The 25,407-nt window shown below is 39.9% G+C and overlaps 1 protein-coding gene across 3 annotated transcripts in view; it reads left to right on the forward strand.

Moving 5' to 3' along the window:
* Positions 1-2,083: 2,083 nt before the first annotated feature.
* LOC146436367 (cytosolic phospholipase A2 epsilon-like) overlaps positions 2,084-25,407 on the forward strand; it is a 33,251-nt gene continuing 9,927 nt past the window's right edge. For 2 of the 3 annotated variants that reach the window (XM_085062334.1, XM_085062336.1), the window contains exons 1-11: positions 2,084-2,385; positions 2,792-2,864; positions 15,763-15,899; positions 19,187-19,318; positions 20,409-20,449; positions 20,887-20,929; positions 21,674-21,737; positions 22,418-22,578; positions 22,849-22,941; positions 23,440-23,477; positions 24,125-24,260. In XM_085062334.1, coding sequence (XP_084918460.1) covers positions 2,359-2,385; positions 2,792-2,864; positions 15,763-15,899; positions 19,187-19,318; positions 20,409-20,449; positions 20,887-20,929; positions 21,674-21,737; positions 22,418-22,578; positions 22,849-22,941; positions 23,440-23,477; positions 24,125-24,260 — 945 coding nt within the window. In that variant the 5' untranslated portion in view covers positions 2,084-2,358. The remainder of the gene's footprint in view (positions 2,386-2,791; positions 2,865-15,762; positions 15,900-19,186; positions 19,319-20,408; positions 20,450-20,886; positions 20,930-21,673; positions 21,738-22,417; positions 22,579-22,848; positions 22,942-23,439; positions 23,478-24,124; positions 24,261-25,407) is intronic. The other variant, XM_085062337.1, reaches the window with a different exon arrangement.

Genomic DNA, 25,407 nt, shown 5'->3' on the forward strand with positions numbered 1-25,407 from the left:
CAGATATGAAGGTCAGTGAAGAAGGAGGAGGAGGGGATGCTCGCGACTTTGGAGCTGGGATTCCCCTGATGATTGTGCTAAACAACAGTTACATAACTATTTAACCAGCTGTTAAATGACCATGGTGAGCCATGCTACCCCATGGTGGAGCAGATATTCACCTGCAATCCTTGGAGAGCCCCACATGGAGCAAGTGGATGCCTGCAGGAGGCTGTGACACTGTGGGAAGGCTGTGATGGAGCAAATCCCGACAGGACCTGTGTGCCCATGGACAGGAGAGTCCACGCTGGAGCAGATTTGCTAGCAGAGACCCATGCTGGAGGGGTGTGTTTATGAAGGACTGCACCCCAATGTGAAGGACACACACTGGAGCCATTTGTGAAGAACTGCAGCCTCTGGGAAGGACTCAGGGTGGGGAAGTTCAGGGAGGACTGTTTTATGTAGGAGAGACCCCACACTGGAGAAAGGGAAGCTGCTGGGGTGGAGGAGGTAGAGAAAATCAGGAGTTAAGTTAAACCCCAAAAGAAGGGAGGGGTGGGGGAAAGGTGTCTTATGATTTAGGTTTTATTTCTCATTATCCTACTCAGATTTGATTTGTAATAAATTAAGCTAATTTCCCCAACCTGAATCTTTTTGCCTGTGATGATAACTGGAGAGTGATCTCTCCCTGCCCTTAACTTAATCCACTTGCCTTTCATTAAGTTTTCAGTAAGTTTGCTCTCCCCAAGGTTTACTCTCCAGCTGAAAAGGGTGTGAGTGTGCATGATAAAGTGACTTTGGTGGGCACCTGCTATTCAGCCAAGGTCAAAACACCACAGCTTCTCAGTGTTGCTTGGTCAGAGTTGCTGTCTTTCATTGAGGGTTTGGGGGGGGAGTTTTGATTGTGGCATTTTTTTGTTGGCTTTGTGTGCTTTTTTGGTTTTGGTGTTGTGTGTGTGTTTTGGTTTTTTTCTGGTGTGGTTTTTTTGGTTGGTTTTTTTTGGTGGAGTTTGTTTCTTTGGGTTTTTTTGTTTGGTTTTGTTGGGGTTTTTTTTGTTGTTGTTGCTTTTTGTTTTGTTTTGTTTTTTTACCTAATGGGAAAACATACTCTTCCACACTCTGGGTCCTAGCCTCCCCAAGACACATTTTCCCCAGAGAAAGGGTTTGGGAAACATCAGTTCAGCCACTGCAGAACAGATCATTAACAGGTGCTCCTGCCCTCTCATCATCTTCATGTCCCTACTCTGGACTCACTCCAACAGGTCCACATCTTTCCAGCTCTGGGGGCTCCAGAGCTGGATGCAGCACTCCAGGGGGGGTCTCCTAAGAGCAGAGCAGAGCAGAGGGGTAAAATCTCCTGTTGGCCCCACTGCTTTTGAAGCTTTCACATCTCTTTAATTGGAATGGTATTGAGGGTAGATTCTTAATCCTAAAATGGTTGCTTACTTGAGTAATTGTAAGGTCAGAAATTACTCTCTTTATTGTGATTTTCTAATGTGCTTGGGTGGAAGGAGAAGACAGGCTGTGGGTACTCTGAGTGTACAGCATCACCTCCTGCAGTTCTGAAGTGGTGGTTTCATATCAGACATCTGGGAATGTAAGTAGCTGGACCCATGCAAGGGCTATTAATCTGCATATCTGCTGCTGCACAATCTTCTGCCAAAAATTTGAAGACTTTGGTGTCATTTTTATATAATAATTGGATGACACTTCATTGTGTTTAAAATACCAAGCTGTGAACATTTAAGAAGAATCAATGGGTGTCTTAATTTGCAGAATATGGAGGTTTTTTGTCTTGGTTTACTTAAAAGTTTTGTGCTTGTGGAAGGCTTCTGAAAGCAGGAAAATTTATATACATCTGACAAACACATGAATTAAATTGGGGAAACATCTATCAGTCAGCAACTCCAGCCCCTCTATCTCCAAGAAAAGGAAAACAAATACAATTTTGTTGAAGAAAAGGCCTTCTAAAGTTATTTCATTCATGATACTTTTGTTTGCTGATTGAGGTACTGTGTGCCTACATGTAGCTACTATTATTTTTTCTGGTTTGTTCATTCACTTATGTATCCCTGCATAAGTGCTGTGTGTTACCGCTCCCTATCTTGAATTGCTGAAAACTCTTGGCACCTTGGTGTTTACCGCCTTCCCCAAACATACTCCTCCGGTATTTAGCTATCAAATGAACTCAGCAAACTCCCTCCCCCTCTCCCTTCATACTTTCCCCTTCATGCAATGAGGAAGGCGGGGCTTGGATAAACCACTTGCTCCTCAGCAGGTGCCTCCTTAAATTTTGCAGAGGTAGTTTGTCAATCAGAGCTATTGCCTCTAACAGTGAAGTGACAATCTATCTCTGACTTGTATGCAGCTGAGAGCAGGATGGGCTCATACTGGAGTGCTCGTGAGGTAAGGCTGTGAAAGCTCTAGGAGCTGAAGGCAGCTTGCGGTGGGTTTGTGTCTGGGATTCTGGTGCCTAGAAGAGAATTTGTGAGATTTTATTTCCAATTTAATGTAGGTATTTACTTATTTATGTAAGGATGACTTGTACGTTTGCTGGTATCAATTGACTTGCGGAGACACTCTTGGTAGTGAAGTCCACCCTCAGTGGATAATTCACATGGAGGGTGGGAACCAGTCTGAAGTGCCTCGCAGGAGCTTCTGTGAATTTGAAAATATGATTTTAACTTCCAGAGCAATGCAAGCAGTCCATCTTCCAATTTTGCTACATGGCTTTGAAAATTGCAACAGGAGTTTTATGAAGCATAAACAATTTAACATTATGCAGATAATAAACTTTGTCATTTTTCTGCAGAGTGATGAATGCCCCTGCTCTTCATTCTTTGTGAAAATCATAAGAATGAAAAATCTGAGAAAGGCAGATCTGTGTGAGTATCACAGTCTTTCTTTACACTCTCTAGTAGCTCAGCTCTGAAAGCAAAGAACATGTGCATGCTACCAGCACTGTAATTGGTATCTGTGTATGAAGAGACACCATGGTTTCAAATATTGGTGCATATTTGAATTTGGACTATGCTTAGAATACGGTTTTATATAAACAACACCATTTCGTTTATAGCATATAACTATTAGTGGCAATAACAAAAGTCTACTGTGGTGTACTTAAAGTACCTTAACTGCTAAAAAGGTTCAGAGCCAGTTTTGATGAGCAAATTCAGGTGTTACTTCTCAGTTGCAGTTGATGTATTTCTTTTTGCTTTAAAAAAAAAAAAAGAAAAAGATAGAAGGAGCACTATATATCCAATTGTCAAAAAACTTTCTATCAAAACTTCACTGAAATGTAATTGAAGGAGACTTTTCAGGATAAACAAGTACCGTTGAAATGTGTCTGAGGACTTGGTGGAATGGGTAAACGCAGAAGTGAAGAGACAAAAATCTCAGCAGTTACTCAGGTAGAAAGAAAGCTCAATATCTCAAATATCTGACCCAGAAAAAAAGAACAAGTCAGGAACAGAATGGAAAGGACGTGAATATGCACCTTTGTATTGCAAATAAGATCAAGTGAACACAGCAAGTATATTTGCCTCCATGGAGATTACTATTCAATTCTTGCTTTTCTGCCACTGTGTCTAGCACAGGGATATTGCCTTTTCTTGAAAACAGAAAATCTTCCGAGAAAAGGGAAAGGATTTTTCAATTCCCTCTCTGCCATTTCAATCTCAGCTGAGCTGTTTTGTGGCATAAATGGTACCAGCCCAAGGGAATGTCTAAGTTGCCCTGACAGGCAATAGCATCAAGAGAGCCACCTGCCAAGCTGATAACAAAACATGTGCCTCTGGCCTTAAAATCAAGGATGTTTCTCTCTTGCACAGCATTTTACAATGGTTGGAAATTATTGCCTTTATGTTCTTAAGGACAATAGAACTTCCAGAAATCCATAGCTATTTATCTTAGCTGTTTATCTTTTATTAGTCTTTATCCTGTGTGTTCATTTTGAGCAGATGATTGATTACCTGACTTCATGTTTGAAGCTATCACAACTGGAGATTTGCTTCCAAAGCCAGATGTGGAGGAAGGTGTTTGCTAGCAAGAGCTAGCAGAAACTGCTAGATGACATGGTCTGAGAGGAGCTGCTTCATCCATTCCCCATCCCAGTTGCCTTTCTTTATTGTGTGCAACAGAGCACCACATTTTATTTCCCCCCTGAGAATCAGGAGCAAGTTAGCACTGTCACAGCACAGAGTCAGTGAGTTTTTATCTCCCCTGTACACATACGCTCTCTCAGAGCATGTAATTTTATTAGTGGAGCCATACCACATAGTGTGATACACAGCACAAGAAACAAGGCTGTGTTAAAAAGCGTTACATTCAATGAGAAAACCATTGTGAGAGTGTAGTGCAATTATTTATGTGGCTCACATTTATTTGTTTTAACCACTATTTCTGTACAATTTAAAGTTGTTGAGAGACAGAGACAAGAACAGAGAATTGAAAGATGGCAAAAATAATTCCAACCGCAAAGAGCCATTGGTGCTCTGTTGGAGTTAGAGTCTGTTTTTGGAAGACTGCTTGTCAAGGATGAGTACACTTTGCTTTCCTTCAGCTGTGGTATTGCACAGCTTGTGGGCCCACTGCTACCCACAGTGTCCATGCCTCCTGAGATCTTGCATGTCATTTAACATAGGACTTATTATAGGTTAGCTGTGGCAATCACCTGTAATCATGATCTCTTGATCTTTTCCTTTTGTACCAGACAAAAAGTTGTGTTTGTACATGGTGTAAGCATAATAACAAGAATTAGGCTACTAATATGCTTTTAAGTCTGTCAGGAATAAGGCTTACTCATGAACCAGAAGGAATTGCTCCTTCATTATGTAGGTTATCAGGTAACTATAATCTCAGTAGTACATATCATGAAGACATAGCTGTTGCAATTTCTAGGCAAGTTTGAGTTTGGCTAAATTTTCCTTGTGACAATTTGAAGGAATAGTGATACCAGACCAGTCCAAAGTCTCATTTGGACTGAGAATATGTCCCCAGAAGTGGCTTATTATAAGTACTTTGGCTTAGGACAAACACTGAACCATGGTTTTCCCTGCCTCACGCTCCCAAGAGATCTGTGGTTCTTGAGGTCTGTGGCTTAGAGATCTGGCTTCTGAGTCAACAGTAGTGTTTGCATTTAATTGTCATACCCCAAATTATTGGCTTCTGGAAGCCACTTTGGGATTTTATTTTGATACTTATCATCTCACTTTGCTCTAGACAGGAACCCAGATGCTCTTTTTCAGTGTCACAGTAAAACATCATGCCCAGTTTCAGGATGTTATTGTTTGGGAAGGTCTATAAGATTATATTGCTAATTAAATAGTTACTTCTTTTTTCTCTTTGCCTTGCAGGGGCAGCAGAAAGGCCTGCATGAGAAAACATGGTCCTTTTCAGGCTGGTTTGAAAAGGCCTTTTGTGCATATTAGATATGTCAGCTCTTGCACCAAGAAAACCTCCCCCTTGTACTTATCCCAACAATTGCAGAATACTAATCATTATATGACTGCCTCAATCTCTAGCTTTAAAACTGAGAAAGCTTTGTAAGTGTCACAAATCTTCATAAATGCATCCACCATTTCTGCAAAATCTGCCTGGAGGATGCAATTTCTTTGCAACTGTCCAATAGGGCTTGCTTGGGGCACCAGCAAACTGGGGAGTCAGTGACAGCATCAGGAGCAAAAGTCACAAGCTGATGTGCCTGAGCTCTCCATGTTCTTGTTTTCCAAAGGCTTGTCCACCAGACAAGATCACTGGAAGAGGGCATAGCTTTTATCTTCATGTCCCAAAATTATTTCATGGAAGCCAACTTTATGCAGGACTCTGCATTCTCACCATTTAACCATGGCACAATTACTTTCTGGAGAGACTTCTGTGCTGGCTGTGTACCACTGCATTTCACCCCCATGTGCTGTTCATAACAAGAGCTGGATGGGTGTTGTGTACATTCCCCAGAGCAGATCTTATTTTCAGCGTGGCTGCCCAGACCTGCCCTGTTGTGCACAGTCCCATTGGAGCACACCCAGCACTCACTGATCCCAGAGGCTGCCACTGCAGTCCCAGCAGGACATGGGCTGGCACAGCTGGCAAATCTGCTTTTGCATTGCCCTTTTCTCAGTGGCTGGGTTCACTGATTTTCCAGGAGAGAAAATATCTTCCACTGTAAATGGACATATATGGAAGAGAAACCTGTTTGCTTCATGGGCTGAAAGTAAAATATAAATTTAACATTTTCTGCATACGTGCATTTAACAGAAATACTCCACTCAGGAGACAAAAAATGTCTTTAAAATTAGTGGCTTGTCCTTCCTGGTATTTAGGAAAGTCCAAGGCTCCAACAAGTTTTTCCTGGAATAGTGTACAGTTACTTTTTTTTGTTTGATTGTTTGTTTTCTTTAATATGAAAAGCTAATCTCAATTGGCATTCTCATTAGATAAAGTTTCAGGCTTCTTTTTAGCTATACTAGTAAATCTGGGCCTTGTTAAATCTGAGCATGTTGCTATCTAATTTCGCAGAAAGCTCACGATGCTCCACTGCCTATTGATTTCAAAAGCTGGAAGGTAGTAGTACCAATGTTTTTCCTTATATCACTTAAATCCTGTGTAACACCATCATTATAATTAAATCCTTTCAGTGCCATGTTCTCCAAAACAAACTGTTGTGTGTGGAAAGGACTGATTGAGATGTGCTCACAACATGCTGTGTATACTTCTTTTTACATTACCTCTGACAGTAGCACAGGTGTGAGGGGGTAGCAGCGGTCTTTGTGCAAAGAGGGCAGTCAGGAAACATGGGCAGTGCCAACAGGCAGCTGCCTGGGCTGGCCAGTGATAATGGCGTATTTGCTTTAGGGTGAAATTGCTTCCCATGGTCTGTAATGTTTGCCATGGTTAAAAGTAATCCTGGGATGTGGATCTTTGAAAAAGAGCATTGGTGTCTTTTCAATTAGCTTCCTGATGTCACTGCCTGCTCAGACAGGCTGCTTTTGCATTAACAGAAAGAAATCCTAAAAGAGCCCAGGACAAATACTTGGCAAGAGGAATCTGCACAAGGACAGAGAAGTCATTATGTGGATAGCTGCCAAGTTACAACAATCCTGTAAACAAGGATTTCCTAACTGGTTAAGAAACTGAAACAGGTATAAAAGCAGCCAGTAATCACAAGAAGATCCTCCCTGTGGTGTCATATCATGGAGCAGAGCTTTTCTTACTGTAATTGTAAGATGATTAGATCAAGTTCAAGAGCTAATTGCATAACTAGTGAGGTACCTTTTGAAATGGAGTCCTGGTCTTGGCTGATGTTTATAATAAAGTCATAACTACAGTTAATAATAGGAGTAACAAATGAATGGATAATTTTAGTGAATATTATGTGAATCAGTTGCACAGCTGCATTTCTTAACAATCTGTGTTCCTTTCTACTCAATCTTCTTTTTGGTTTCATCCACTCATGCCAACCAAGTCTGCTGATGCTCTCCCTCAGTACATTGTTACCAAACACATACATAAACCTGGTTTCCCTCAGGTTACCTGTTTTGTATTCTCTAGTCTAGAAGAATAATTCCATTTTTCCCAATTTCTCAAGTCTTTGATGGCTATTATGGAGTGTAGTGTATATTGTATTGTATACAATTTTACTGTATTGTATTCATGGTAAATAGTGTGGAGATAAAAAACCTCCCCTGTGCCTTGATAGCAGCATAAGCTGCCACTAAAAAGGACAGTGCTATTTATAATCAAGGAGATCCTTATTTGCTCTGCACATCTCCTTACAGCTGTGGAAATAATTGCATCTCTTCTGCTAGGTATCAGTGGGTTGTATGTAGGTGTACATGCATCATCTTGCAGCCATGTTGGCTTTTGTGTACTTCTGTGCACAATTCTGTGTGCAAGAACAGAAAACTGTTCTGGTGGCCAAAGGTACTGTGTGTGATGCTCCTCCATGGCTTCCTTTAGATTCTTGGTGTAGTCTTAAAGAAGAGTTTCTCAAAACTCTAGTTCCTCATTTCCAAAGCAAGGGCTTCAGCAAGGACACCAGGAGCCTCCCAGAGGCATTAGGAGGTTGAACTAATTACTGACTGAGAAACTGGTGAAAATAAAGAACCTTAGCTCAATGGTAGGCTCATCTCTGTCTCAAAAGTGAGAGCAGCTACTGAGAGAGCTCTATTCCTGTACCAGGGCAGGTGGCATTGCAGCTCTCATCCTTCATTGTACAGGTATGAACTTAAAAGACTGTTGTGATGGTACTACATGTTCCTAGTGGAGTCCTCTTGTTTAGTGGGGGCTTCTTGTTAACAAGTGGTTGAAAGAGCTTTCAAAATATTTTATAATATTTTAAAATGTCAAAACCTGTTTAAAAACAGGTTTGGAAAGGGTGGAGGCAATGGAAATGAGCAAGGGAGAAGCTTGGGTGGAGAAGAGATGCTGGAATGAGTAGGTGGTGATGGCAGCAATGTAGACCCACACAGTGCTTTGGGAGGACACAGGTCCACGTGGTGATTCAAGATCCTTCATTCCTCCTTTGCCATTTGGCTTGCAGAGTTAAAAGGCAGTGGCAGATTCTGCTCAGGAAGTACCTTTCTAGTTTGAACTGAGAAACCAGACAATTATGAAGAAGCATATTCTTTGATTTCTGAATCGGATTTCTATGTTTACACATTTCCTTAGGCTCAGCCTTCTCACTATTTAAGAAAGTGAACTGAGCATTGCCTTTTCCCATGCTTAGAGTCTCATGCATCTGATTTAAAGTTCTTGTACCTTGGAATTTTTGATCATCCTTGATAAGGACCCTGTTTTACTCTGAATCCTGCTTACTGTTCCACAATTTTGTGTTGAGTTTAAGACCGAAGTATACTTTCCTTGACGCTAAACATTAACCACAAATTGAATATCAGTAGATATGTGTTGACAGTAGATATTAGTTGCTAGTTGGACATTCAAGGAATTCATAAATAATATGAAGATTGATAACAAAGATTTATTCATTACAGGAATTGCTTCAGAATTTTTTGAGGTGTTTGTTTGATGGGCTGCTGTGGTTTAGGAATGGTATTCCCAATTTAGTGTTCCCACTAAGACTCTCCCAACCCTGTGCCACTTGCTTCTCCCCCTGGGCAGGCGGGAGAGGAGAAATGGAGGCACAAAAGGTAAAGATTATGCATTGAGATAAGAACAATCTACTGGAAACAGCAATGAGATAAGAAAATGAGCAATAACAGCAACAATACTAATGAAGAGACTCCCCGCTCTCCTGGCAATAACCTCCATGTCCTGGCCATGCCCCCTCTTGGCTACTGCAAAAGTTAACCCTGTTTTGGCTTGAACCAGGACAGAGGGAGAAGGCACAACTTCTCATGTTTGATATTTTATTGTGCAAAATATGTTTAAATGCATTTTAGTTTGTTTAATCCCAATAGATTTTCTTATATACCTCAGTACCTGTCCTGGTTGTTCTGGTTTCATCAAAAGAGCAGTATCTGCAGTTCCTCCAGTTATGCATTGTGACTGATACCTGTAGTTGGTGATTCATTCTTTCTCTGCCCTCTGTTTTGTTTTATGCATCTGTCTCAGTGTCCTTACCAATGGATGTAGATGAATGCTGCTGAGGTGATTGGTATGATAAAAGCACAAGGCCTGCAGTATGTCTTGGTCACTGTGGAGGTTTATTTTGAAGACCTGGAGTAGTGCCAGGCAAGATCTTGCCACAGGCAAGATTCCCAGAGCTTGAGGACCTTTATCAGTGATGGCCTCCAGAGAGGAGCTTTGGGCAGCCTATTTTGCTGAAGCAAGGATAATGATTACCTTTTAGATAAGGACCAGGAACCCAGATGTGATTTGCAGTTATGTGGGAGGCCAATGCAAAATAGAGAGGCTAGATTTGACACGGCTGTGATAGTTTTGCACTGCTGAGAAGATATGTGAGAGTGTCCACTTGGGACTGTGGCTCCTCTCCTGGGCACTTAGCATGACTGTACCCTCATCAGGAGACAGTAAAATAGTGCTGCAATAGTAGCCATTGAAGGTTAAAAGTAAGATTCACTCACAAATTTTGGTGCTATAGTTTGCATAGTATTCTGCTATTAAATTACAGTATTTCTAAGTATCTTCACGACAAAGGTGTTCATCTTTGCTTACTTGTTCAGGACCAACCTTGACTATGTTTTTTTAAGAGTTCCCTTTCAGTTCAAGAATGAAAACTAGACAAAAGAAGTCCAGATATAAATGTTTCTTGTTACTCAAATATACCTATTATTGATGCTTTCATTCATTCTTACTCACAGGAAAGTTGCTGTAGACATCTAGATGAGTTGTGAGTCCTGAAGGACTCCAGCCAGAATATGAGATCCTTTAATTTCACTGTGAAAATGGGATTAGGTATAGTCTTGTGATTAAAAAAAAAAAAAAAAACCACAAAACAACAGTCTGGAGTCTGTGTCTTTATCTGCGGCTTACTTTGACATGAAAGAAACTGATGGTGACATCGTCACAGGAAAGATGTATAAAATGTGAAGACTTGGCAGTCAAAAGCAAAGTGCACATTGACAATGCAACTAAATAACAGTATTTATGTCAGGATGACCCACTGATGCAAAGGAAGCTTTTAATCCAGGTTGAACAAATTATTTTCTTATCAAGTAAACCAAAATAATCAAATTTTAATCTTCACCTCTGTGTTATGCCCTGTAGGTCCAAAATTTAATTCACAAAATGGTGACTGGCATTCTTCAGTCTCTAATTCTTGTATGTAATATTAGGATACTTCTGAACAGACTTTGGGCAGAATTCTCAGGGACACAAGAACCGATTTACATTGTAGTGTAAACACTCTTGCTTTCTATGAGTTGTTCCAGTCTGTTCTGGCATTTTTCTCACCAAACTAATTTATCAGCATCAATGTCTTTACTTTCATATTAATTACTGAAAACCATCCTGAGAGAAATGAAGTGGCATATTGCACCTTACTTTTGTTACTTAGTTATAATGATGTGCCATATTATTTCCATGCTGTTTCCTTAGGCATAGCTCCTCCACCTTCACCATAGAAAAAAAGAATTTCACGGTATCTATTTTTATTTATATGTACAGAATATACAGTAAGCTCCTACAGGTCATCAAAGCTAGCTTCTTCCTGTAACTTTGGGATATTTTTAAACTTACTTATCATATTTGCAAATATTTTCTGGTTTTCAAATAGACCAAATAGCAAAAGGAGAATACCTCACGCCAGTCAGCCAACCTTGTCCTCACTATTATATGGAGCTACAGCTTTTTGATACCTTCCCATTCAGCGCCAAATTTTACTTGAAAGAAAAGGTATCTAGGAGAAATGTCCATGCCATAATGTTTATTTATTCAGTAGAAATGTTTTTGTCTCGAAGCTCCAGGTCTCAATTGAAAAACTCAAATCAGAATTTCTGCTGCAGTGCAGTCAGTGCTGCAGCTTAGTGACAATTCCTGCACAAGATGACATCTCCTGTGATGTGCTGTTCCTGTTTTTTCAGAAAAATTCTGGAGGAGAATAAGAGAAAGTGTACCATAAGTACCTGTTTTTATTAAGCATGTCAGAGGCATTTCTGAGTCAAAATAATGATGCTTAAGGAAAAAAAGTTTTAGCTAAACTCTAAAAATTATTTTGTTTCTATTCCCTTCCTGAGGGAATAACATTCTTGTGCACACTTTCTGAAGAAAGAAAATTTGTGAGTGTTGATTTTTTGGTTCAGCTCTTTCTGGTATTGATATTGTTCCTGCTCCTGTTTTCTTTGAAATCCAAGTCATTTGTGTGTACTGCTTGCTGCCTGTTTCCAAGTCTGTTTCTATGATGTTTTCCTCTGATAGTGGTTTCTTCAGATGCTCAAACTACCCTCTGTGTCTGCATCAATAGTGGTGGTGTCTGACCGAGATTTATTTTAAAATGGAAATGAAAGAATATTCTTTAAAATATCCAGTGACGGAGCTGAGATTGTACCATGTATCACTCAAAAATTGTCTAAGGTGGAACAAAGAAAACCTGACTGTTTGATAATACCTCCTTTCCAAAAGTACGTGACTTTTTGGTCCTATTGTCTGATCATCTGACAGTCAGAAGAGTAAAATAGTTGCAATACTTTTAAAAGGTCTAAAAGGGGTATGCCTATGGAAATGCACGATTTATAGTTCAGCTGTGCACGGGCTTCTCTGCATCACATTGGTTGGTTTTTGTGTAATTTCATTTTATTGATTGCATTGTGATGGTACCTGGAGATTGTAGGCCTTCACTTAGTCCTTGCTGCTCAGACACTGTACCTGTTTGGAAAGAAAGGGTGGCAAGTCTTCCGAGGAACTTACAGTCTTATTTCACATGTGTCAAAGAAGGAGGTTTGGAGTTGTTTTGGAGACAGCACCCAGCTATCTTCTAATTGATCTCTTGGGCTGGTGTGCCATATAAGGATGTCCTGTCACTTCTTTCCCTGAGAGTCAACCCTGGCAGGGAAATGGCTTAATTGTTTCCCATGCACTGTAATTGACGTGACATGATTATCCTGTTTTTTGCCTTCCAGCGTAAACATGGACATTATGTGGCAGCAATTCCATATCATGCCTTGTAGGTTCACCTGGGCTGGTCCTCATCTCTTGAAGCAGGATGAAGTTTAGCTTGTCTGTTTAGCTATGTCTACTTCATACATGTCTGGGTACTAATGCAGTTCAAAATTAGTTACCTAAAAAATTTATAAAATTTCTCTTGCTACTTCTAATCCTCTAAGAGCTGGAACAGTCTTCTAATTTTTCCCTCTGGCCATGCAGAGCCACAGATCATTATCCCCTTTGTATCAATCATTTGGGCATTACTGAACTGATTATTTGACAATTTTTTGCTGTTATTTAATTAGCAAACTCAAGTCTTTCAGATCTTTCTCATATGCAAGGCTGCCTAAGTCAATCCTCTTCAATCTGGATATGCTTAATAGCTGGTAACAGTTAAAGCATTTTATGGTGGAGGGAGGAAGAGAGTGGAAGAAAATGCAACATGCAAGACACTGAGTGAGCATCCATCTGTTCTTATCCAGGACTAAAATTGTATGCAAAATGATCTCAGTGCCAAATCTCATCACTTGCACTTATGTTTAACACTGTGTATTTGGGATCTGGTCCAAAATGTAACTAAAGTTTTGTTGTAGGTATAAGTTGTCAGATGCATCCTGCAACATGATAGTTCTTGGATATAATTTGTTATTCTTTGTGCAGTGTCCTGCCTTTAATGAATGCTTTCAGAGTCAAATATCTTTAGCTACATTCTTGTCTTAGGCTATGTTGAGACTGAGGCCTCACTGTTTGTTAACTGAGTTGGTGTTAAATGTGGATCATCAGATTGTAGGACTTTGTTTCTGCTCTTATTTGGGGTGAAAGCCTTGCTGAAGACTAAACTAACCTCTCAGGCTGGGTACAGGTCTGTTGTGTTCAGAGAGGGTGAAGGACTGAACAGAGATCCTACCACAGCTCTATCCAGATACAAGAGTGTAAGTCACAAGTTTAGCACTTTTTTGATACTCTGAAAATATTGAATGCCTTCTAAATCAGGAGTAATAGCTAGGATGTACAACAAAGAGATATCCCAGACCGTAAATGAACAAATTCTCTAAAACACACATACATCATTAGTGCATAACTTGCAGATACAGTTGCTGAAGAAACAGATAGCCTGCTTCTCTGTCCCCATCTGAGAAATTAACTATGTGAATTTAATGTTATCTTTTTCAAACGTTAAAAATCAATGAAAGAATTTTTGAAAATACTGTGTGGGAGAAAGGTAAAGAACTATCGTCTTTACCAGTAAGTTGCCATCAACAGGTATATTGCATATATTCTGCATTTTAAATTTGAAAATGCAGATGTCTCTAATTCTTGTATGTAGTATTAGGATACTTCTGAACTTATAATTGCAATGTTAAAGTAATTTCTTACCTGCTATGGACAGCAAGGAGGAAACTATCAAGTGTATGCTGAAAAACTGGAACATGTTTCATGTTTAGACAGTATCAGAAGACTTGAAAGATAAATCATATATCACCTGATTGCACAAATTGCTTTAAGCAACACCTATTTTGCAACATGGTTTACACCACAAGTTTAAAGAAAATGTGGAATGAAAACCAAGGGACTGGTAGAGAAAGAATAATATAATTACTGATAAGATGCTCTCTTCCTGGGTCACATCCAAACAGATTACAGAAGCGGAAAGGGTAGTTATCAATGTTTTATTGGTGTGGAAACGCAGATAGAGAAACCGGATAAATTTAAATGGAAGCAATTGCCCAAAGTGACTTAGCAGTCTGGAGCAGAGCTGGGACTGGAGCCAAATGTCGTGAGGCTTTTTTTCCAGCAGGTCACCCAATTGGTCATGCTGCCTCTCAGCATGTATGCCACAGTACCAATCTGCCTGTTATTATAAGCAAATCTGACCTATTACTGTGAACAAGTTCTTAGAGCTGGAGACATTGGAGACAGCTGTAATTGCCCAGCAGACAAAAGAAATGTCCATTCCCTAAAAAAGGACAGCAGATTTGCTCAAAATGGGAGGGCTGGACAGGGTGGATGCCAGTGTAGAGAGATTGAGCCCCACCATTCTTCACTATATTGTCAGGGTCTCAGTTTGTTACCACAGGGTCACGAGGCATCAACACTTTTATGCCCTTTGGAGCAAATGCCCTGCATTGCTCCCTGCTAAATATCAATTATTAATTATATTCTTAGCAGCATCAAAGAGATTCCTAACCACCACCAAATACTCTACATACATCAGACTAGCACACAAAGGGAAAGTTAGTTGCACAGATATACAAGTATCCAACCTGCCTCTCATCCAAAATCTCTGGCAAACCACAAGAGACAATTCATCAATACCCTGTGGCAGTACCCAGCATATAAAGGAACCTGGTCTAGCAGGAGTTGTCCCTGTCCACAGCAGGGGCGTTGGAACTAGATGGTCTTAAGATCCCTTCCAACCCCAGTCATTTTATGATTCTGTGATGCTTGTGCCCACCCAACCAGCTCTGGGTAGGGTTGCTGGAAGAAAAAGCAAACCCAAAGCAACCACTATGTATAAAGATTTAATGCCATGCTTGTACCTAACTGTGCAACTTTCTGTTACTATATCACATTTCTTAGAAATTAGAATTTTCTTCTCTATCATGGATCAGAGTTTAAATCACAGTAAGATAAAAGTGCACTGCTATTTTTGCACATTGTTTTTTGTGGTGAAGGGATGTGGTCACATGTTGGGTAAGACAGTCAGCTCATTACATGGACTGGATTACAGATATGTGGGGGCATCAGACCAGATGGGGAAGATCATCTGTAACCATATGCTTTTGAACTCTTCTGTTCCCCTCTCAAAAGCAAAGAGCAAAATCAGACTCTTGTGCAAAAGCTCAAGGTGTTAAACAAGTATTTTACTCTTCAAAAAGGTTCTCTTAAAATCTGTAGACATTTTTTTTTTCTGTCATGGAAATCTCTTGATTCACAACCAACATGGGACATACCAATAAGAGGTCTATTAAGTGAGACTAGCTCTGTGTACTCTTTTCTTACCAGTTGTCTTTATCACAGTAGTTTCTTTGAATCCCCATTAACAACCCAAGCTCCCACTAGCAGGAGATAACAAACAATAATGAATGCTATCAAATATCAGAAAAGTCAGAGGAAAAACCTCTCCTTTTTGCAAGTTGATGTATGTATTCAGTGCTATAAGGCTATGCTTTAAGATATTTGTAGTAATTTGCTAGTTACAGCATATATTTTCTGATACAGTTAGCCAAACAGATTGCTATGTAAGCCTGCTCTTGCCCACTGCTTCCCCTGAGACTGTCCGGACCAAAACCATTAAGAACTGCAAAGATCCAGTGTGGAATGAAACATTTCACTTCAGGATCCAGAGCCAAGTAAAGGTAAGATCTAGAGTGCATTTGTTTTTCTTTTGGGGCAGAGATGGCCATTGTGTGATCAATATGTAGGGCAAAATGAAAATAGAAATAAGTGCATGTGAAGAACTGCAAGTATATGAGTAAGGGGAATTGGAGTAGCATGTAGCAGCAAAATTAAATTTAATTTTATTGTAAGTGAAAATCCAAGATATTTCATAACCACTCATACAGTGTTCCATCACTTTTCACTACTTTTTTTCTTCTTTTTTTAATCCTTGTGTTTTCAAGAGTAAATATGAAAATTTCAGAGTAAATTGAATAGTGTAAAAGATGAGCTAGGTAGTGAAAGCATCACAGGGCTGTACTTTTTTACTATTCCTTTGTAATGACCAGAAATACAAAAAGTCCCATAGCAACAGTGGAAGTTTGCAAAAGAGAACTTGATGAACTTGTATTGTGATAGTTAAAACTTAAGAAGATTTTGAAGTCCCACTATCTTCTCTCTCCAAAAGACAACATCAACATCAGGGTCTAGGAGTCCACAAAAATCAGTGATAGGCCAAGTAAACCAAGCTTACATCTTACTGGGAGCAATCAGTCTCTGCTTTACAGCTTGCACTGTTCATTTCCTAGTGCTGGTGCTAGATCAGGACTCTATCAAGTGCCAAATCAGCACTCCAGTCCCCTGGCACCCTTAAGCATTGATAAACTGCTCCAAAAGGGCATTCAGAATACCTCAATGTGTTGCTTCACCACAGGGTCTCCAGTGAACAATCCATCTTGCATTTGACTGCAGAAGTTGCGCATTATACATATTCTCAGGCTTTCTTCCACAGAGTTAGGTGGTTCTGGTCCTGTTTGGTATAGCTTTCAGCTTTCACGCCTGCCCATCTGTGGCCTGCAGCCAGTGTTTTCCCTGCAAACCTAAAAAAATTCAAACTGCTTTCAAAATGCCGATGAGGCAAAATATCAGGAAGCCCTTCAGGTTTATCAGAGGGGTGAAAGGCAAGAGATGAACATTGCAGCATGGGACCAAACACTCAATGATCTGCAACTTTTGCACCAGAGCACCTGCTCCTCCTGATAGGTTTCTCAAAACTGCAATACCACACAGAACAGTGAAAAAAATATATTCACCATGGGATGCTGCTTGAACTAGTCCTTCAGGGAGTAGTGTTTGGAAAGACCTTATCTTTACTTTCAGTAAATTTGCAGCAGCAGACAAGACATGTGGCATTAGCTCCAGTAATTTTCAGTGTGTGGCAACGGCAGTGTGGTGGTGGTGGCTGTGGCTTGAGTGTGGGCTGCAAAAATGTGTCCTGGGAATCTGGGACAACCAAAGCTCAGGAGACTAAGTTAAGGCTCTTGCAGGTTTCTCTGTGCACACTGCAATTGCTCTGCTACGTACCCTCCAAGCAGAACCAGAGTCTGGTGGTCTGGTTATTTTCTTCTTCCCTGTCTTGTGTTTGGTTGAGGTACTCATCTTCCCAAATCATGGTAGCCAGAGCTCAGCAAAACCTTATAATGCACTGTCACTGTGGAAGAAAAAAAACCTGTTTGGGCATGTTTGTGCTGCTTCTCATCAGGAACAGCAGTGTTTACTGAAACACATCTGTTTTGATGAATGTCTGACAGTCGGCTCGAAAGGGCATCCCAGACTTGTGCTGTGGGCACAACTCCCACAGCTCCAGGAGGGTGACTCTTCCTACACCTGGTGGCACACAGCCCTGCCAACAGCTGGCTCTGCTCGTTGTCTGGCTCCCAAAATGATGCTGCCCTCGTAATCTCTGTTAGGAGAAACAGAAACAGTAAGCTGCCCAGATACCCTGGCTGCTTACCCCACAGCCTCCCAGCAGGGCAGCCAGAGACCTCCCTTAGCCAGCCAGCACCCTGTGCATGCCTCCCCTGGCTAGCTGGGAGTAACTGGGATTTCAAATCATTTGGTCACTCAGAAAATAAGTCATTTTAGCCAAATAAGGACATTTCATTGCAGTATCCCAGCTAAGAAAGCTGATCTGCTCTTCAGTGCAAGCCTGCCTTCTAACTGCAGACTATTGCTTTTAAGCATATCACCTCCATTGCTTTCCATAATCCTTTACAGGCTATTTATGGCTGGCCTGCAAACCAAGTTGCTGTGGCTACTTGTCTCTGCCTTTTGACAGTTTGTTTCTGTTAGCAGGTGTCATGGACACGGCTGACCACAGTGTAATGCATTTACATAGGTGGCCTTAAAGGTCAGCAGCATTTCTGTCTTCTGACAGCAAACTGCAAACTCAAGGTCACTTGCCATCTCTCGCTTGCTGGTTTCTTGCAGAATGATAGTTGTCCAAATTGAATATTTGGATTCTGGAGTATCTTCATTTCAGTGTATTTGTCTATTCAATCACTTATCACATTTAGGTGTGGACCTTTCTGAGATACATTAAGAACTTCTAAGGCAAGAAAGTTCACATGCTCACTCTTTTCTATCCATGTGTTTGTATGTGAGACCATGAGCCTACCTGTGAGTCTTTATTAAACATCAAATGTCTTAGCAAGTTAAATCTGATGCATAAGTAAGCATCTGAGATAAGTGCTCCCTGTAATTTACATGAAAATGAGCTGCTGAGTACAGTGAGAGAGGCCTGAGTTATTGCCTCACTGAGAAAACAGCAGTTAATATTCACTTGCTCAGTGCTCTGGGAGGCACCTCAGAGCCAGCCCATGTCCAGCTACCAACCAGGCACAGGAGGGGTTGTTACCCTTTCCTGTCCATCCCGAGACAGGTGACAGAGTAGAGGGGGGAGGAGGAGATTTATACAGTGGGACTTGTGCAATCTAACAAAAGCATATTCCTTTCTGTAGATTTCATGGTAATTATCTGCATGTGATCTGTTTAATAATTTACAGGATAAAATGATTCAGCCATGTAGTAGTTATATGGTACATCCTTAATGTTATTCTAATTGCTGCTTGCATCCAAGGATTTTTTTCATTCCACCAATAGCAATAAAGTTGTGATCACCAGCTTGTTTCCTACAATTCAGGGAAAAGTGGTGACCTCAAGCCAAATTAGAGGCCAAACATATTTTTCAGTATTCATTAATTCTACTAGCCTTTGTCATTTAAATTTCTCTGCAGGACAATTCAACAAACCCAACCCTGTGTTAGGTTCAGAATATCTTTCTTCATCTCCGTATGGACACAAAGCTTGTGCATACTCTCTCACTTCTCACCCTCCTTTCTCTGTTTTCCTTAACATGCTGAGCACATCTTCTTGTGTCTCTGTAAGGTCACAAAATAAGATCCTAATTCTGTACCTCTGTTCACAGAATATTCTTGAGATGAAAGTCTATGATGAAAATGCAGTCACTAAAGATGACCTCCTCTTCACTGTTCTCTTTGATGTTGCTAAAATCCAGCTTGGAGAAACTGTTCACTTGACATTTCAGCTAAATCCAAAGGTGAGGGATAAAACTGTCTTGGCCACAGGAAGAAAATGCATTTTTTTATATTACCTTTTAAATAACTTCTTTTAAAGCAATTATAGTTTGTTGCCTATTGTGTGCACTTCATATACCCTGTGAAGTATCTTCCAAAGTTTAATCAGCAAAGTAGACAAGGACATGATCCTGAAGGCTTTTGCTAGCTCCTCAAACCTCTTAGGAGGTTTTTCTTTTTCTGATGCCAGTTGCCTTTTTTCTCTCTTTCTTGACTCTCTTGCTCAAATACATTTTATTAGAAATACAAAACTTCATCACCATTGCACAAAGTTTCTCTGTTAAAATTTTTTTCCTGGCACATGTGAGTGTGCATAAGCACTTGTGAGTTTGGGCATACTCTGGCACAGATGTTGCAGTATTCATTTAAAAACTGATACCTTACCCTGCAATTCTATTGAATATACCTAAATGTGGTAGAAAGATCCATGCTAAAACTTGTTGGTGGCCAGTTGCTCAAACTATTTCATTGTTTCAGTGTGCCTGAACAGATACATTATGACTTCAATGTGGGATGCAGGTATTCAATTTCAATACTTCTATTGATTTGCTGTTTCACTGACTTTTGTTGTAGGGTACATATGAATATTCAGCTCCACAGTGATTTTGGCAGGCAGTCTACCTTAACTTGTCTGGGGACTGATCAATGTATTGTCCTTATTATAGGAGTCCTTTTGATCAGAAGAATTGATAATGCCCTCTGCTATACAGCAGTATAACTCTTCTGACAACATTACACAACAAAAATTGAAAGCCTTTAGACATTTTTAAGCCAACAGTTATTACAGGCTTAGGACTGCCTGCCATTCTACTCAGCCTCACCACCAGATGGAACAGGCAGATGGCCTGGGGACTGATGGTTAACGAAGGAGGGAGAACACTTTTCAAAATCACTCTAACTCAAATGCTTTCACTCCTCATACTATACCCTAGAGCACGAAGGAAATTTGATTTGATTGAAGAAAGCTTACAGGAGCCAGAATAATAATTGACAACCATAGCTAATGAGAAAGAAAATTAATTCAGATGCTAATAATAAATTAATCTTTTACAGACACAGGAGATACTAGAGGTTGAGTTTACATCGGAGAGCATGTGAGTAACATCCACACGGAACTATAGAAGTGTTCCTTTGCAAGCAGTCAAACACATGCTGGCATTTAACATAATATGCTTTAAAATTCTCAGCATGACAGCAACAGCTGGTGTTGATCAAGTTAGTTGCATATTGGCTAAAACTCTCTGTTCCTTATCTACCAAGAATCATCCTGGTTATTAATTTATCCTATTACTTGCTGGAAGGGGGAAGATAATAAGGACTGTGCTCATCATGCTTGTTACAACCACTGTTTACTATTGTCATAAAAAAAGAAGGAAGACATATTTCAGATGTCTGCCAAAATTAAAAACCAGTGACATGTTTGAGATGATGCTGGACAAGACAAACTTCAAGGAAAGCATTATTCCTTGGTGTTCATTTAAGGATGTATTTCGATGATAGTAGTTCTGACTGCATTTTTTTTCTCTTTCAGTCCAGTCCCTCCTGAAAAGCTTGTGACTAATGGTGTATTAGTGGTAATTTTAAACTATTGCTCTTCTGTCTTTGTTTTCATGATAGTGATGAGAGTGGTGAATCTGGCAGGTGCATCAACACCTCACTGCAGGCCAGGCTGAAGGGGAGGGAGATGGGGGTCAGACACAGGCAGCCATCCTGTTGTGCTGCTTCCTCTGGGAAGATGTGCTAGGAAAGAATGTACACAGTCATTTGGGATACCCAGAGACCTATTCATGACCATGGGCTGATATCAAGCCTCATGAAAAAGCCTGAAGTGCTCTTTCACTGACCTACTGCCTCTGTGCCATTCCTTTTGGGGACTTCTTTTGTGACTCCCTCATGGTCATCCTGTTTCCCTCACTTCCACAGGATGATACGGAAGTTGCTTTCTCAGCTGCCCTTACCTCATTAATTCCTTAGAGGAGGTGGCACTTGACAGTCCAGCTTCACCAAAGCAGGGCTGCAAAGACAGCCCTGTGATTTGGCCAAGCCATCAATTTACCCTCAGGAGGCCTCAACACACTTCCATTGCCCCCTTGTTATTTCTCTTCTCAGTCCCATCCAAAAACTCAACAATTCTTTTTTCAGTTGAAACCTGACACACTTTCAGACTGCCAGTCTGTCTCTTATCAGCCTCACAAACAGAGGGTGGACTCTGTTCCAGAGCCCAGAGACTCAGGTGACCAAAGGCAGGTAGCGGTGAAGTGACTCAGATATGGTGTGTTTGATATACTTAATTCTCTCATTATTCATCCCTGCTACAGTCTCGTGAAATGTCCTTCTTGGAAGTCCTGGTGGACAATAGACAAAAAAAGAAAGAACCTTCAGGTTAGACTTCAAACTAGAAACAAACCCCCTTTATTTTATGGTTAACTAATATTTTTTTGTTTGGTTGGCTGGTTTGGTGTTTTTTGTTTGGGGTTTTTTGTTTGAGGTTTTTGTTTGTTCGGTTTGGTTTTGTTTGTTTGGATTTTTTGGTGTGTGTGTTGTTTTTTTAGTTTCTATGTTGTTTGTTTTGTTTTGTCATTTTCTTACCCAGTAAATTTCCTACTTTGTTCTTACCACTAGAGCACAGGGACTGGATGGTTAGGGATGTATGCACAGGTTCACAGATCCAACAGTTACAGTGTATCCACGCTAACTAACTATAAAAACTGGACTTTGAAATTAAAGGGAATGATAACAGCGACAATGAATATTATAAGTGCTGTAAAGTAGAAGTAAATATATATTTGTATCTCAGCTTACATGTTGTCCAATTTGCCTGTGTGTCTGAGTTTTTAAAACATCTACTGCAGCTTTATAAGATTTTTGGTGGTTTGTTTTTTATTTGTTGTCTTCTCCTCCTATTTCTTGTAAGGTTTCCTTGTTGGATAAATAGAGTTTGGAAGCTTTTAGGCATTGTTGAAGGGTTTATATATAAACTTCTGAATGACCATTTAATGTTCCATTTCTGGGATCATAGTCATCAACTTCTCTGTATATTTTGTATGTTTGGTTTTTTTTAGAAAAAGACTTCTTGTTTTCAGTGAAGGGTTCATACGAGAAGAGCCAGATCCTGTCACTGGGCTCTGTCTGGCAACCTGTGAAGCCCTTGTACTTCCATTACATCAAGTACAACGTGTCAGAGCTGTGCATGGCTCTAGCAGAGAAGCCTCATTTCTGCTCGGTACGTGATCATTAGCTTGAGTAAGCACAGCGAACTCATGGTTTTCTACACTTGACTGAGGCAAATAGGAGTTTGTATTTTTAATTAAGAGTAATCTTTCATGAACTTCAGCACTGGAACAGCATTGTAACTCCCTAAGACATACAAGTATTAGATGCCAACTTGAAAACTGCTGAATAGGGACCCCATTTGAAAAAAAGTAAATCGGAGACAGTGCTTTTTTATGGTGTATACATGAAATATTTTTATACATTGTAATTTATTTTTCAGTGTACTTCAGGTGAAGAGAAAAAAGACTACCATACATCCCTCACTATTCCTCTGGATTCACTTCCGTTCAGCGAGAAAGTGGCAGTAACAAAGGTGATTGATACCAACATCTTAGAATAAATGTTAAGCTATAGACCAAAGACCAATGGGCATGAGTTAATTAGATCAGTGTGAAGTAGGGGTTTAGATATATAACTGTTAGTGCCCTTAGATTCCTAACATTATGGAGCGGTACATTTTCATATGAACTAAACAGAACAAAAAAATCACAGCCAAACACTTGACAAAGGGATTTCCATGACCACCTGGAGGGTAATGCACATCAGAGCAAATGGAAATGATGAGGCAGGATGGAACATACTGGCAGAGCTGGTGTTGGTTTTTACCGTATACTGCTCTTTTTAGTATAAAACAATATGAAGAAAGTAAAGTGGAATCGGAGGAGTTTTAAAATTTAGGTGGATTTTCTGATTGTTATGGCTTTGTGGCTCAATATGGCTTTTAGGAAAAGAAAAGGGCTTCAGAGTTGGTGGTAAAGAAAGAACATAAAATAATCTCCAGTGTTTATATTGTGGGCTTTTTTTGCCCTAGGTTGAAACGATCAATTTACGTGTGAAGTCAAATGACTGGTAAGAAATTCTGTCTTTGGGTTTTTTGGTTGTGAAAAAAGATGTTGCCCAGCTTTTTGCCTTCTTACCTATTTCTGTTACTAAGGGAGAAAGCATTTAGTCAATTATTATATTTACCTATTCACTGTGTGTTCATTACCCATGTCCAGAAGGTGGTTAACTGTGCTGGGTGAATTTTCCTGTTATGCTACTATATAGGAGTTCAGTTTGGAAGGGGAGAATAATGTTTTCTGGCTGAAACATCAGTAAAGCTACATATTTAGAAAAAGATGTGTTTACACTTTGCTTTCCTTACTTGTAAAAAAAATACAGAGTACTTCTGTTTATAAAATCTGGAGGTCCTGAGGCAAGAAATCCTAAATATTCCACTGTTTATAGTATCCATATTTGGATTGCAGTATTTACGTTAGACACTTCCTGAAAATCAGTATAGTAATAAAGAACATTGCTTTTGATAAGATTTTGGTACTTTTTGCAGTTTATCAGCCTTTTCTCTACCTTATCTATACCATCTGTGATGTGTTTTTCTGGGGCCATAGTAGCAGCTTTTCTAAGCCTAATAATAGAGTTGCAACTTGTAAGCAGGGGTCCAGACATTAGTTTTATGTGATTATGCACACCTTATTTAACTCTGGACTTTGTTTGAGGTCCAGAAACTTAGATGTTCGCTTGGAGTTTGATCTGTGTACAGAGGAGAAAAATTTCCTACAGAAAAGGAAGAAGTTTGTGGCTTCTGCTCTGAAAAAAGCACTACATTTAGAGCAAGACCTACAAGATCATGAGGTATGGGGAGGACCATAGGGACTGTAATATGCTGTGTAACAGGAATGTGTTATGCTTGTAGCTGTTTGCATATTGTTCCTTAACCAGCCATGATACATTCACTGCACCATGTAAAGCATTGAGGAATGCTTTTCTACATTTTCTACTTTAGACGAAGCAATGTGAGAGCCAGGATAGTATCAAACTCTCTTGGTACACATTTCTCCAGAAAGCATAATGCCATAAATCAGCATTTTTTTCTCCATTTCTTTTTTCATCTATGCATTATAGACCTGGATAGTCTGACTCTTTTAGCTGATCCTTCAGTCACCAAGACCCCAATAGTTATTTTATACTATCAGATTTTTAGAGGGAGAAAATCCAACGGTTAGTGATGCATAATACTGGCTGATGAGAAGGTGTCTTATCACAGACTCTCTCCTTTGGTGCTCACCATCTCAGCTGCAGCTTCTCAAACAGAACAAAGGCATTCAACATGTTTTCTCTCATCTGCTTGTCCAAGTTCGGATTCCTATTTGTTCATGTCCATGCTGGTGTGGGGATGGTTGGTGCTTTAGGGAGGGAACATGGTCTGTGATCAGGAATTTGGAGAAATGAAGAAGTTTTCATTTTAAGAGTTGGTTTATTTTTTTTCACCTGTGTTTTTTCCTTTGTCCAGGACAGCTGGATGAAAGGCATATTAGGTAACATATGACAACACGGTTTTGGACATTATAAATGATGCCCCTGCTCACAGGCAGATCATATCACTACATTGTTTCTCATTGGCACAGTAGTTTCAGTGAAAAAAAAAAAAAAAGCAGTTTCTTAAAATTTTTTAGGGGACGTACTTCTAACTATTGTTTTCAGATTTTCCAGCAAGAGAATATTTCCTTATAGCCAGGTAAATCCAAATCAGAATAGTTTGCTTTGGTCTGAAATGTTTTATTTGAATCAGGAAACTGTTGAGTATTGGATACAATTGCCTGGAAATGTGTGTGGAAAATGTCAACTGGCTCTTCTTCTCTCAGTGGGTTTCTTGGAGAAATTTGCCTTCCGGTAACAGAATTTAGGTTTCCATACAATTAGGCTTCATCACTGCAGTTATATCCTCTAGGTACTTTGTATGAAATGTAATTTAGCCATTATGATTGATTTACAAAAGAGG

The sequence above is a fragment of the Lichenostomus cassidix genome, chromosome 5 (assembly GCF_008360975.1).
Source record: "Lichenostomus cassidix isolate B80296 chromosome 5, HeHo_3.0, whole genome shotgun sequence".
NCBI lineage: Eukaryota > Metazoa > Chordata > Aves > Passeriformes > Meliphagidae > Lichenostomus > Lichenostomus cassidix.